This window comes from Cynocephalus volans, chromosome 10 (genome assembly GCF_027409185.1).
Source record: "Cynocephalus volans isolate mCynVol1 chromosome 10, mCynVol1.pri, whole genome shotgun sequence".
Taxonomy (NCBI): Eukaryota; Metazoa; Chordata; class Mammalia; order Dermoptera; family Cynocephalidae; genus Cynocephalus; species Cynocephalus volans.
The window spans coordinates 113,780,124-113,794,943 of NC_084469.1; the positions used below are offsets into that span (position 1 = coordinate 113,780,124).

Here is a 14,820-nt window from a genome sequence, read left to right on the forward strand (position 1 = left end):
GTTCTACTTCCTGAATCCTTTAAACACCATCTTTCTTCTGTTCTCTAATTAGCCTTCCTACTTCCAACCTCCATGACTTGGATCTTTTTTCATATTTCTGTCTCCTGGAGAATGGCCTGTCTCAAATAACTGTCCAGGGAGGCCTCAACTCCCACCTCAGAGTGCCCTTCTTCAGAGGCAGCCAGTCTCCCCAGCAGGACGGACAGAGACACTCACCCAGGCCTCACCCTTCCACATGTCCTGGTGAGTACAGGAGCCAGCCAGGAGCCCGACGGGGGTGGGGTCAGAGGCATGCTTGCTCTGGATGGCAACTTTGAACACTTCCCAGAAATACAGTTTTATTGTGGGCATTTCACAAACTCCAATTAAGGTAACTGCCAAAACTGTGTGGGTAGAAGCAGACAAGGTTCTGCTGGTCACATATAATTCAAACCACCTCTGGCACTTCTATTTGGAACTATTTTCTCTACTTTTTAAAGAAATTTTTAGGTGACAAGGTACGCCCCTCTGGATACAAAATTCTGTAAGCACCCCCAGAGCTGCACCTTTCTGGAGCTGGTTTATAGAGAAAACAAGACACTACACAACTGTGCTTTGAAATTAGGTTTACTTCCTAGTTGCTGTGGCAAAGGACGCCCTCAGGGACAGTCAGCCCAGCCAAAGGGGCCCAAGTGGCGACTCTCCAAGCAGCGTGGGCCTGAGAACCAACAAGCCGACTAGCATGCCTGTCCACCCACCCCCAGGAACAAAGGGAATAGCATGAAAGCCAATGTGGTCATAAATACATTTTATTTCCTTAGAAATGCATAATTACAGTGTTCGAGAGCATATCCCCCTAGAAAAGTAGATAAGCAAGATTTCCATTAAAATTGTTAGCTGTCTTTTGCAAATGCCTATTTTCATTACACTGAACAGAGCACACAGCAAAAGGCTTCTGCTACTCCACTGTTTTTTTTTTCAATTTTCTGTTTTTGTTATAAACACCATAGCAAATTAAAAAAGCTGTTTAACAGAAAAATATCATGTTCCTGACTTCCCGTGTGCCCGCAATGTGCTGCGCACAGTGCTCCCCTCGTTCCTCAGATACCAACAGGATGACTCAAAAGAGGGGTCTTCCGACAGGACAGTGCTTGTGATCATGATTGTTTAACGTATCATGGGACTTCCCCTGGGGGAGGTGGCTTCCGGACACACTTTAACAGGATAGCGCAGGCGCCTCTCCCGCTCAAAGCTGTGGGAACGGGATGCATGGAGACCAGGGCTGAGGCTGGAGCAGTCCTCTAGGCGATTGGCTGTGTCACCTCACTGGATCTGGATTGCTCCGTGTTCAAGCTGCATTTCGGGCTGCAGGGTCTCCGCCGTCTGCAGGAGGGAAGAAAGGAGGGCTTTTCTAGAAAGATACCCACCAGTGTGTGTCCAGCCACTCACTTGTCATAAGACAGCTGATGCCTTTCATGCACAGAGTAGAAAACACACACCAGAGCTCAGAGGAGCTCTGAGGACCTCAGGTTTCCCCCAACTGCTCATCCAGGCATCTGTGCTCTGTGGCAGTGCTTTGCCAAATCCTGCTCGTCCCCCTTCCCTCAGGGTCCTTGGCCATCCCCTCCCTCCCACATGTGCCGGGCCCACCCAGCCCTGCTGCTGCTGCTGCTGCTGCTGCTGCTGCTGCTCCTAACCCTCCATCCCCACCGCTAGGCTGGTTGCTGGAAACTAACCTGGAAGCTGTATTCACCTGGAATTTCAGGTGTCACTCTGCCTTCCTATAAAAACTGTTCCAGTATCCCAGAAGTATTTCAGGGCAGCTACCTTTTCTTCCCTTAGAGGCTTAAATTTTAATCAATGATTTACAGATATTAAAAGGACTCCAAATACATACTCACAGATTCATTTTAAGTTAAAGCATATGGTCTGGGAATACATCACTGATCCACCATCTCAACCATGCAGAACATGCCCTGAATGGAGGAAACTATTTTGGGGTTTCTGTTCAGCCTCCCCAGGGGTTTAGTTGGAGGAATCAGGCACAGTGACAGCAAAGAAGAGGCAGGAGAAGCCGCGGATACCACAGAGGAGACCAGCAGGAGGCACAGGTCTGGGGGGTGTTGGAGGGGTTAATGACTCTCCCCGTAGCTAAGGCTGTGCTTTTTCAAAGACGAATGTCAAATGACACTCAACACATTGTTTCCTTAAAAGAAGGAGGGACTTCCAGAGTAGGATGAAGGGCTTGGCACAGGTACCTCATTCTGTCCAGGCAGGAAAATGAAGAGGCAGAGCTGTGACAGAGACTCAGCGGCCGCACACATCGCAAGACAGCAGAGAGAGCTGCAGTGGGCGGGAGGGAGGCAGCACTGACAGTTCCCTCCCCAGGAACTCGGGAAGAGGTGGCCTGGACTCAGGTACCCAGGACGGTGAGGCAGAGGGACCAGGTGCAGGCTGAGCCGGGCCTTGGGAAACCTACTGGCCCTCAAGAGTGCCGGTGCCAGCCCACCTCTCAGGCTGGAGCATGCAGAGCATCGAGAACTGCTCCAGCTACAGATGTTCAAGGGCCCCCCAGTGCTCAGACACGGCCTCACCTGCCCTCCCTACACAGGACCCCACTGCACACAGGGCTCGGGCACGTTCCCGTCAGCTCCCCACGGGCTTTCCAGTAATGAGTTTAGGTGTGGGACCCTGGTTCTGACCAACAAAATACACAAGGAAATCCTGAGGCGGGGTTGGGGGAGCTCTGTGTGGAGAAAGAGGCACATCAGAAAACCCCCTTTCCTCCACCAGACGTGGGAGGCCATATGTGTTGAAACACCAGGAAAGACTTCAGTCACTTGCTCTGGGCTGAGGGGGGCAGAGAAGGAAGAGGAGGACCTGGCCCTGAGGTGTGCTGACCGACTCGTAGCCCGGCCCGGACAGCTGTGGCACCTGTGACATAGCCCGCCATAGCCTCTGGGCTGGGCTCCTGCAGGGGAAGCACCCAGAGAGCACACGTGCCTTCCGCTGCTGGGACATGTCCTCACTAGACCGTCGCCTGAGACCTGCCAGGTGCCCATGCAGACAGTGCTCACGGGAGAAGGAGGCTGCAGAGAGCTACACTGGAACATGGGCTTCCTCAACTTTGAAATCTGTAAAGTGGCCAGAAATTTATAATCCAATAAGACAACCTAACACACAGCCCCCAAATCTACAGCACATGCAATGTGTCACACTTCCATGCCTGTCAGCAGCACAGGAATATCCTACTTACAATGGAACGGGTGGCCAGGCACCAGTCACTCAGCATGGGCTGCAGGGGCCATTAGGGATCTTTTTTGGGGGACAGGTCAGTTTTCACACCATGTAAAGGAGCTATCCAGAGAGTGGCTACTCTCCCCAGCCCCATGCTGCACATTCTTGGTGTCACCCCACATTCCTTTTCAGTTTGTCCCCAGGGAGTCAGCCCCAGTGAAAAGTGACCCCTACACAGTGTTGAAGTCCCTGCAGGTGCAGCTGGCAGGGTCTGCAGGGAATGGGGGTTTATGCCTGCACCAGGACACACACCCTCAAACTCCTAGCCAGCAGGAGCCTGGTGAGTCAGGAGAAGATGCAAGCGTTAATTGAGCATTTAGGTCATCCCAGGGCGGCTGAGGCTCACAGGGCTCCGGAATCACCCAGACTGGCCACCTGGTAACCATGGTCACCTCAGGCTCTGCTGAGCCCCATTTCTTCAGCAACCACCTTCCAGAGCAGGACATCCTAGCACAGTGCCGAGGGATGGAGGGACAGGCCCATTCACAAGTCTGGGGCTTTCATTTTAAAGGTTGCATCGAGATGCAGGCAGATTGCCAGCACTGGGCCCACAGAACGGAGAGGAACAGACCCAAGACGGTGGCCACGATGTGTCAGAAGGGCTGGAGGCAGGACAGGGATAAGGCCTAGGGCTGGGCAGAATCCCAAAGCAGTGGGTAGAGGCCACCCAGGCCCAGATGGTGGGCTTTCCTGCCCACCGAGGACAGAGCAGGTGGAAGCCTTCACCACAGCCTCGTCTCCACCTCGGCAGAGCTGGCAGTCGCAGCCTGCAGCCTTGCCCATGGGAGCTTCTGCCTCTGGGGTCTGAAGGCACTGGCAGGGACTGTGTCTGTGCCACATGTGGTCTGCAACAGCCTCGTATTGTTTCAGTGGACTCCCTGCCCTCTCGGGACAAATTCTGTGGTTATTCTCATAAAAACTGGAATACACCCTAACTGCAGAATGAGGTGTCCTAACATAACCAAGCAACCAGATGACCTGATTGCACCATCTCTTACTGGGCCAGGCAGGTACCCCAGACTGAGGAAATCCCAAAGAGAGGGTGGCCATGATGCTCTCTCTGCCCTGCACACTTAAAGCGCCTAAAGCTCTTCAAGTAGCTAAAGGATCAAGGTCTCCTAATGTTTCAGAAAGCATCCACACAGCTTGCACACTCCTCCGGTCCAGCAAAATGAGAAGCCAAGAGGGGATGCTGACCAGGGCTTTTTTCTGACTGTAAGCTCATGATAATGAAGGGAAAGAGTGTGTTCTCATGGGATGGTCCTGAAAAGGATGCGGCTGCCATGTAGACGTGTCTCGTAGAGAGCTGGAAGGGTCAGATGGGGCAGACACCATGCTGCCCTGGACCCCTCCACGCCCATTACAAAAGAGAAGAGCCGGCCAGAGACAAATGCCCCGAAGGAAGGAAGGAAGCGGACAAGGCCTCGGCTGGGATTAGAGCCCTGTGGAACCGGCTCCAAACAGAGGTATGGCCCTTGACAAGAGGGGCAGCGAGCTCTTGGGTAATGACCCCCGAGCTCCCCGGCCTCAGGAGCACACTCCAATGAAGGGAGAATAGAGCAGAGCTTCATTTCTGCCTCTAAATCTATAGATGAACATTCCGCAAGATGGAGGAGCTCAACAGTGAGTTTGAAATTTAGAATTGGGCCAGGATGTAACTTCCCACCTTCATATTTTCAGGCGCTTATGAAAAATAGAATCCCCAAATGAGTATCTATCATGTGCCTTTTGATGCTAATTTACCTTCCTCACAGGAGAAAGTCAGAAACAGACCCAAAGCTACGTGCAAGCACCACAGAGGCAGACGGGACCAAGGACTTACCTGTGCCGTGGCCGTGTGGTCACCCACCGGCGCCAGCTGGACATACTGGACCTGGATATCACTGCCCTGCAGAGGCGACCCATCCACGCCTGCTGCAGCAGGGTCTGAAGAGGCCACGGCTATCAGCTGGGCCCCCTGCAACACCTGGAGAGACAAAGAGAGGCTGTGTTGGTGACTGCACCGCGCAGTAGACACAGGGAAGGCGGGCACCCGGACAGCAGTAGGCACCCCGTCATCTTCTGGACAAGCACCAGCGGAATGGCCCCAGGACCACGCTCAGGACTTGGGGTTCTGCTGTCTCACAGATCACATCAGAACAACGTCGGCTCTGGTGAGAGAGTGAGGAAAGGGCAAGCGAGCCTCTGCTAGGCCTGTGCTACCTCCTCAGACACCTGCATCCCAGACAGAAACGCTGGCATGCTACAGCCCATAGGAAAACCACCTTCCCCAGTGTCGAGCAGAAGAAAACTGCCAAGCAATACTCCCGAAATGTTACTATGAGAATCACGAAGATCCTAAGTCCTCCAAGTAGTCACGATGGAAACACGAGTGTGAGTGTAGAGATCAAACACTGAGATCGGAGAGGCAGGCAGACATTAGCACAGCTCGAATGCAGAGCGTGCTGACAGAAGAGAGCAGCTATATGGGCAGCACAGCTGGAGAAGAACCTGCAGGGAGAGGTGGGACCACGCGCTGAGGGGGTGGGGGTAGGGAGTCAAGGCCCCATGAGCCCCCCTCCCACACATCCGTCCTCCCTGCATTTTGATTTACAGAGTAGGATTTTCTTATTTCTGCCTCAGAACTACATTTTCTAGGCACTGTGGTTTTGTTTCCAACTACACAGCTCAGTCTAAAATAAAACTGAGAACTTTAGGATAAAGTAGCAGAAGGCTCTTGTTTGTAGGAGCGGAAACCTCAGCGTCACAGACTATGTGACCCTGGCCAAGACCCTTTACCTCGTCCCACTGGGCCCCACAGCAGCCCCAGGAGTGGGCGTTTCCTGCTTCTGGAAGCCAGGGTGGCAGGGCCCTTCACTGGGTGCTGCGGGGCCAGGGCTCACAGGTGTCCCTCAATCTGCAAACACACAGAAGTCCAAGTTGTACTCAAGGTAAAATTACTGCCTGTTGCTAACATCAACCTCAGAGGTTAGGAGTGTTCCCTAAATATTTAGTCCCCATTAATAAATTGATCAGGCAGCTCTGTGATTCATGAGTGTTTTCTCAGATTTTTAAAGCTGTTTGTGCCTTCTGTCAGGAGCCCTTACGTGGAGAGCGCCTCACCAGGAAATGCTCTTTCTGGTGTCCTTGAGGCCCCAGGGAAAGCGCCGGGAGAGCCCCCACCTCACATGCCCAGGCGGGACCCAGGCCACCCCTTCCCACCAGTGCCAGGAGCTGCTTCACTGGGTGTGGCTATGCGATCCTGTGAGACCCCCGAGGAGCGCCGCCTGGGCACCTGCACCTGCAGGGAGGCGCTGGCGAGCAGTCAGGTGGGGCACGAGGCTGGCAGCAGAACAGGGAAGCTCTGCAAGGAGAGCAGCGGGCCTGGGCCACGCCTCGAGGGCAGTGCAGAGTGTTCCGAGAGCCCAAGGCCTGGTCAGAGAGGAGCCACTGGCCTGGGACAGGGCAGTCCCCTGCAACCATGACGAGACAGTGACCCTGTGTCTCAGTGACCGGTGGCCCTTCCACATGCTCCCCGATTTCTGTATACTCCTCAATTCAAATCTGTCCCCTGCTCTCTTTCCCTACATCGACCATTTCGGCCTCAGTGAACAATCCAGTGAACAATCCCACTTCACCATCAATTTCAGAAAAAAAGATGAAAGGAAACTCTTAACGACTTTTCCTCTTGTGTCTTCAGAAACCATTTGAAAACACATTTCACGTTCTAATCCTAGCTAGCCATGCTAGCAGAATAACACTCCCCCCCCAAGATGTCATGTCCCTTTTACACAGGCAAAGGGACCTTGCGCATGTGGCCACACTAATGATCCTGAAATGCGGAGGTTGTCCTGGATCATCTGGGTGGGTCAATGTCATCACAGGTGTTCTTAAGAGCAGAAAATCTTTCCCAGCTGCAGAGGGTCAGAGTGATGGTATGTGAGAAGGACTAACCCTGGCCACTGCTAGCTTTGAAGATGGAAGAAGCCAGGAGGCAAGGGATGTGGATGCCTCTAGAAGCTGGAAAAGGCAAGGAAACAAATTTCCCCTGAAGCCTCCAGAAGGAACCAGCCCTGCTGACACCTTTATGTTAGCCCAGTGAGACCATGTCAGACTCCTGTCCTCCGGAACCATGCAAGAATCAGTGTGCTGTTTAGGCCACCAGGTCTGTGGCCCTTTGACACAGCAGCCACAGGAACCTCATACAGCTGTGCAAGTTGTCCTGCAGCCTGCCACCTTCTGAGCACAGGAGCTGCCTGCTCCAGCCCTGTAAAGTTAGGGCTTAGAGTTCACAAACCCTTCAAGCCCGTTGTACAGACTTGGTCACAAACCCCTCACATGCCAGGCTGGGTCACCAGACCCCTCACACACAGGTCCATGCTCTACGTTACTGGGAAAGATCCTGGGATCCACTGGCAGATGACACGAGCTCAGTCCAGCAGCAGAAGCAGCAGTGGCCTCTCAGGACATCCCGGGGGTGGGGGACCCTGTAGATCAGAGCCACTCGTCCTTTATACTTAAGTCCATAACCCAGGACACCTGGGTGCACATGCACAATTAGTCAATAGCCAAGGAACACCTCGGCGCACATGCATATTTACATCAAATGCTTGGCAAGATTCTGAACATCTGAGGGGCCCTGACCATTTTCCTTCACTTTCCCTACAAGCCCATACCCAAATAACTCTTTATTAGAACACAAAGTTCCCAAACAGAACAGGAACAAGAGAAGGCACACTTAAGTCATCAGGCAGTACGTGACTGCAGGGCAGGTCTGCTGTTCTCCACTCACTGCTTTTCTCCACTGAGAACTGTTCACACTACAGGAGTTTTTGAAGGGTCTGAAAACTGGAGGAAAAAATGGTGCTTCTTCTGTTATTCATATTCCCTTTTCCCCAGCAAGTGGTTCATGCTCAGCAAACCAGAGGCCACTCGCCAGCTCCTGGAGGTTTGTCTCCTGCTTGAACGCCACGGAGGCAGCCATGTCCCCTGCCACTGCAGCTGTGGCCCTTGGACCTCCCTGCATTCTGACCCGCAGGTGCGAGGCTTCCATTGAAGTCTCCCTCCGTGGCCTGTAAAAGCCTCGATGGTTTTTAAGGAAGCAAAGGGGTCCAGAGGCACTCCAGGCCCCTGTGAGAGCCAGCTGCTGGCACATGCCCAGTGTGGAGGGGATGGGAAGTGGCAGCGACCAGCCCCAGCACCCAGCCTGGACTCAGTGGCCTCAGGGAGGTTGTGTCTAGTCCTCTGTCATACTTTAGGCACCTCTGTCCATCAGAAGGGATAGATGGGGTAGGTTTAGGTTGCTTTCATTTTTTATTTTTGGCATGACCAGCAAAAGTGTTAAAAGCCCACTCAAAATGACACGACGGGTTTCCTGAAACTTGAGTGAACTCCTGCGTTACTGCCAACGCTTTGACAGGCATCAAGAAGATAGAACCCAGGGAGTTCCAGCACATGACTGCAGGTGACCATAGGGCAAGGATGGGAATGATGCTCGGGGGAGTGGCCTCCAAGCCATGCCAGTGGGCCCTGCAGACACGCACCACCCACGCCCGCCCCTCCTCGACTCCCCCTTCTCTGTACCACTGGAGTTCCCACTGCCATTGCCACTGCCGGCCTGCGCTCTCCTGTCGACCTTCTTCCCTCCGAGTTGGGCGCCATTGGAAGAGAGCCCCTCAGCCCCACAGAGCCTTGGGATGCACCAGTGGCCACCTCCCCCACTAGAACACAAGCCTCAAGCTGGCATCGGGCTTCTGTTTTGTTCCAACAAAAGCACCCATGCCCAGCACCATTAACTGGCACCCCATGAATGTGTAAAATAAATGAAGAGGGTGATGCTGATGAGGACAGACCGAGGTGAGGAGGCAGGTGGCACCTCATGGGGTCACACGCGCAGGAGGAGAGAGCAGACATGCAAGCATGCGCCTTCACAAAGGCCTGCCTGGTCTCACCTGCCAGGCAGTGCGGTGGCTGACCCTGAGCCAGGCAGTTCTAAGGGAAAAGCTTAAGAGAATCAGGTGAAAAGTTTCAAAAGAGAATGTGAAGTCAGGAGTTGCAAGTTAAGGAGGTGCCTTGGTAGCTGAAGATGAGGGATCTGCTGATGACTTTCTTGTGATACAGGACATTCCGTGAGGTGGGACAGAGACCACAGAGCAGGGAAACCAGGCGGGGCAGGACCGTGGACCCAACATGATGCCTTCATTCCTTGCCCCCTTAGGAAGGCTAAGCTGGTGGACACATTTAAAAGAAACTTTATGCTGAGATCCTCTGTGACAGAAAAATCCAGATTCCCCAAAGGGCCCATGAAAAGGCTTTTTAAAGCCAAAAAAAGGCTTTTAAAGGCTTTTTAAGAGAAGTCACAGCGTTGGTTCTCTGAATCCAAATGCCACTTTAAACCCAAGCCAGCCACTAATTACCCATGGAGAATGTTCACTCGTGCACTTTGCAAACCTTAAAGCACTATTAAAAGATCCCGCACAAGCAGACTGCAAGGGCTACCACAGTATACTGACATGGCTTAGCGGAAGACAGGTTAAGTTGCAAGACTGTGGCTGAGCATCTGGTGGCGTAAGCAGATGGAATGCACCAGTGAGACTGGACAGATGAAATGGACACTGGCTTTTCCTCTGAATTTTAACCTAGCCCTCTGAATCATCTTAAATTACTAAACTGTCTCTTAAGACTGAATACCAGCTAGCTCTCTACTATGTCCTGACTCCAGTGCCCTGGGAGGCCATGAAAGCTGCCCTGGCGGCCTTAGCCCGAAACCCACAGGCCCCCTCTGGTCCTGCTCCCATGGTCGCCTTCAACAACCCCCGTCCTGGTAGAACAATCCCCACATCAACTCCTCTGCAGGACCAAACTCAGACATTCAGTAAAGGCCTGCTATGTGCAAGTCACTGCAGGGGTAGGAACAGATCCCCACAAACACTGCTCATGAGCGGCTCATATTCTGGAGCAGGCACAGAACTCTGAGCCAAGCGGCTGTGTTCTGAGAATGAGCCAACGTGGGGAGATTCAGCAGGGTCCCCAGGTCAGGCTGGGGAGAGAGGGAGGGCAGCAGGAACGTTGGGGCTGTGAGCTGTCCTTCCTCTCACAAGGACTGCTGCTTCATCCTGGTCTGCAGGTCTGAAGTTAGTTACTGAAGCCACTTTGGTTGAGGAGGTTACACTATTTGTCCCCATCTTCAAAACTCTTGTGTAAATTGTGACTTCCATTTCTTGTGATATTTGAATATGCAGCTATGTTCCTGGGAATCTAGATTTTTAAATGCGTCGTACAGTGTAGGAATCATCTCAGAAATACGGACAAGGTGTAATTAGCTGGCCTGTATTTTCAACACCCTGGGTCTCATGTCTAGGACCAAGGCCACCACAACTGCGAGTCATGGTCAGAGGCTTTGGAGGCCCAGCACAGCGTCTACAGCACGGCACCTGCATGTAGTGGACATGGACCCTGACTCATCAGGTATCTGTGAACTTCTTGTGAACTGTCCAAAACTCTAGTCCTGTATATGAATGTCCACATGGCCTCCTTGGTGCTGACCTCCATTCTCAGCTCAAGTCCCCTCGGCTGACAGTGATTGTTCCAGAATGAACATGACTACCTCCTCACCCCAGGTGCACTCACATCCGGACAAAGCCCCCACCCCCGCACATAAAGCCTGAGACCTGGGCCTGCATCTCCCCTGAGCCGCCCTCCCCACCTGCCATTCACCCTGTTCTGAGCCAACCCAACTGCCGTGGCCAAACCGCCCTTCAGGGGCCCATGCTATTCCCAGGTCTGTGTCTGCTGCCCCCCCCATACACATCTGACAGAGTCAAAGGAGAGAGCTTCCTGGTCTGTCAGGTGGGGGTGGTGGGCCAGAGGACTGAACAGACATGGTAACAGCTGTATACAGAGCGGACCATGAAATGAGGGCCCTGCTGTGACCACTCTGTCCTTTCCCCGAGCCTGTACTGAGTTGTCCACCAGGCCCAGGCCCCGTGCCCAGAGACCCTGTGCAGGGTCTTGGCCTGAGGGCCTCAAGGCAGATGGCAGACCCAGAGGATCCCTACCATGTGCTCTGTGGAGGCCAAGTGGCCTTGAAGAGCAGAGAGAGACGCTGAAGTGTCAGTGAGAAGGGAGGCATGGGCAGGGCTTCACAGGAGGAACGACCAGAACATGAGTACCCGAGACTGTCACAAGCAGTGTCTGAACAGAACCACACACACTCCTGGTCTCAACAGACACAGGGTCTTGAGGCATGAGGGCTCCAATCCCATCAGATGGGTCTTACCAGTTCACCAAATATACCTTTGCATACACACACACGTGTACACGCATGGCCACACACACATGCCCGTGTAAGCTCTCCTGAACCCCCTCCTGTACCCCTCTCCTCTGATGCATCTCTGGCCCAGCCCAATGCGGCTGCTCATTTCTCAGACTCTTCTAGAAATTCCCCTGACACCAACAGGTGGTAATCATGTGGTGGCTCCTGTGAGGCCGAGTTCCGGAGGGTGATCTCCCAGGCTCTATGGCGGTGGGGTCCCCTTGACCTGGCACTTCCTCACAAAGGGCAAACGGCAGGTCCCTGGAAGACACTGGCCAGGACCACCCACATGTTCCCCATAAGCAAACATTTAAAAACATGTAAGAAGCCCAGATCACCTCATTTATTTTATTTTATGCATTGAATCAAAATCGATTATAGATAATTTGGGGGTTGAACATTGAGATATGTTGATCAAATCAATATTACTAACATATATATTGTTACAAATCGTAATTATTCTTTATGACCCTTGTCCAATCTCTCCCCTTCCCCCATTCCCCCCCTCCCATTGCCCTAGATTTCTTCTCTCCTTCTGAAAGAATAATGGTTACTCTGTTAATTTGTTGCCTAGATGATCTGTTCAATGCTGAGAGATGTGATCAGGTCCCCCAATATTATCAGAGCAGATGATTCTTCTGTCACCCTGAAATGGGCTTTGTGGAAAGAGACATCCTCTTCTTTTCTTTGTCTCTGCTGGTGACTTTTCTTGTGTGAATGTACTCCAGTGGTTGGTGGACCATTTGTGTGGTGGCTGTGGTGTCTAGCCGCTTTTGTGGCTGCCATGGTTATTGTGGAGGCTGTGGTGGGCCACCCACATTGAGGTGCTGTTTTTGGTATGCTCCTTGGCAATGGCGGTATGCCTGGCTGTGGGGTGTGTTTGATCCCCTTCTCCATGCCTCTGGTCCCTGGGCAGGCCCCAAGGTGCTGGCGCCATGTGCCTGGTTGTGAGAGGTGTGGCTAGTCCCCTTCTCCATGCCCTGGGTCTCTGGGTGAGACCCAAGGCACTGGCGCCATGTGCCTGTTTGTGGGAGGAGGGTCCGGTCCCCTTCTCCATACCTCAGGTACCCAGGTGGGCCCTGAGGTGCTGGCGTTTTGTGCCTGGTGTGGGAGGAGGGTCCGGTCCCTGGCTCCATACTTCAGGTCACTGCGCGTGACCTGAGGCATTGGGTTGGTGTGCTTGGTTGTGGGAGAGAGGTCTGGTCCCCTTCTCCATGCCTCGGGTCCCCAGGTGGGCCCTAAGGCACTGGCACGGTGTTCCTGGTTGTGGGAGAGAGGTCCAGACCCCTTCTCCATTCTTTAGGTCCCTGGGCAGGGCCCAAGGCACTGGCGTGGTGTGCCTGGTTGCAGATCACCTCATTTCTAACTGGCAGAATCAAGTGTGATATATTCCCAGTGGCAAAAACTGTGGGAAAAATAATATGGGCCACCAAGTCACAATGGCAGAGGCATGTGATTTAGTCAGAGCGTGCCAGGGCAACCATGGGCCCCATAGACAGAAAAGGTCAGAAAGGGGAAAGGTGAAGGGTCACAGACTTGGTAGTGACTTCTCAAAACCACACAGATGAAGACCTTTCAGTGGGGGAGGAGGTAGAAACAGGCTGAAATGCTTTAATTAGTACCTCATGGCTGCCTTGACTCAGCACTGGTTTGCTAAATCCTAGACAAAACGTAAAGAAAAAAAAGCCTATGCAATGTTTCAAAATTCTAAATTAAAATGCTAGGTGTTATAATGTAGTCATATTTTTGTGAACATTTAAATCTAAGGTCAAATCATAAATATTTTAAAATGAAAATTGCGAAATCATGGAACTTATTTCCAAGAAGGTTCTGCCTGTACTCTGATTTTGGCAAACAGCCACTACCCCCTACAAATGGAAGGCATTTTATGGTGTCCTAACAGGGAATTTTTTCCTGTCAGCATGGCTAATAAAATGACTTTTCACATGATCCATGCAGTTGATTAAATCTTATGAATTATAATGTCAGAAACCTCAGAATGTTACTACCCCTCCCTTCCTGGTGCGGCCAGGCTACGGAGAAGATCCACTGGTCGCTGGAGATCTCCCTTGGGAGGGAGGTGGAGAGGTGACCAATTCCGCCCAAGAGGAAAAGGAAGGGGATGTCTCTGTTGTCCTCAGGTGGGAACAACCAGGGCCTCACTTCAGGAAAACAGCTTCCCAGCAGGAAGGGAAAGTCCAGCATTATACATGGGGTGGGAACAAAAGACCTAACTCAAAGCCACTCAAGCTAGAGCCAAGCTAAGGCAGGCTTCACACTCTCCTTTAAATAACATTAAAAAGGGAACACATTCTCACTTAAATGTGATGCTACCTGAAATAGGGGGGACTGAATTTCATGCTGTTTTAAGGCTTTCTTGTCACACACAATGAAAATAGCTTTACTGGATTTTTTCTAGTTATATAAACACATGGTTATGAACAATATCTGAATAAAACCAAGTAACATAAAGACGGCAAAAAAATCACCTGGACCCCACCATTTTAAGTTAATCACCATTGATACCGTGGGTGGCTATCTCTCATGCTTTACGCATATGTCACAGAATTGTACATTAGAGGGCTTGTAGCTAGATGCCCTGTTTGCTGTCTTCCCTGTTTAGGAATGTGAACAGCGTTACCAGCCTCTGCCCATGCCCTATGCATAAAACTTTACACCCTCCTGCAGGTTAGGTTAGGTTCCTGCACACTGTCATGTGAGATTTGGATCAGGTTGTACAGACTTGTCTGGGCTTTGAATCCATCACCAAGTGCCATGTCGAGTGGACTGGTACAGACCCAATGCACTCGTCCATGGCCACACAGTGCTCCACGGTCTGGTCATACCAGAATTCGCTCATTTCCCTCTTAATAGACAATCACTTTTGTTACCAGTTTTTTGCCACTATCAACAATGCTTTGTTTTCTTTTAGAAAAAACTTATTTCAAAGACTATCACCATTCAACATTTTCTTAAATTTGTCTAAACTATTTTACTGAGTGGAAAATAAAGATGGATTCCACCTGCAATCCTTATCTAGAAGCAGCTGGAAGTGGGCACTGCCCCCAGAGTGTGCCCACAGAGTTCATTCTTCGACTCCAGGGAAAGGCGCGACTCTGTATTCTTCAGCAGTTTGGTAACTTCTCCATGTAAGGCAGGAAGCAGAGTGGTCTCTGGACCATGTTAACGAACTGCGTGAACCTGAGCCGTCGCCTGTCTCCCGAGCGAGGAGGCTGCGGGCAGGACGTCAA

The 14,820-nt window shown here is 51.9% G+C and overlaps 1 protein-coding gene across 10 annotated transcripts in view; it reads right to left on the reverse strand.

The window, feature by feature from the left end:
- Positions 1–770: 770 nt before the first annotated feature.
- Positions 771–14,820, reverse strand: part of BANP (BTG3 associated nuclear protein) — a 125,443-nt gene continuing 111,393 nt past the window's right edge. For all 10 annotated transcript variants that reach the window (XM_063109291.1, XM_063109299.1, XM_063109298.1 and 7 more), the window contains 2 exons: positions 5,099–5,242; positions 771–1,362 (listed from right to left, as the gene is read on the reverse strand). In XM_063109291.1, coding sequence (XP_062965361.1) covers positions 1,303–1,362; positions 5,099–5,242 — 204 coding nt within the window. In that variant the 3' untranslated portion in view covers positions 771–1,302. The remainder of the gene's footprint in view (positions 1,363–5,098; positions 5,243–14,820) is intronic.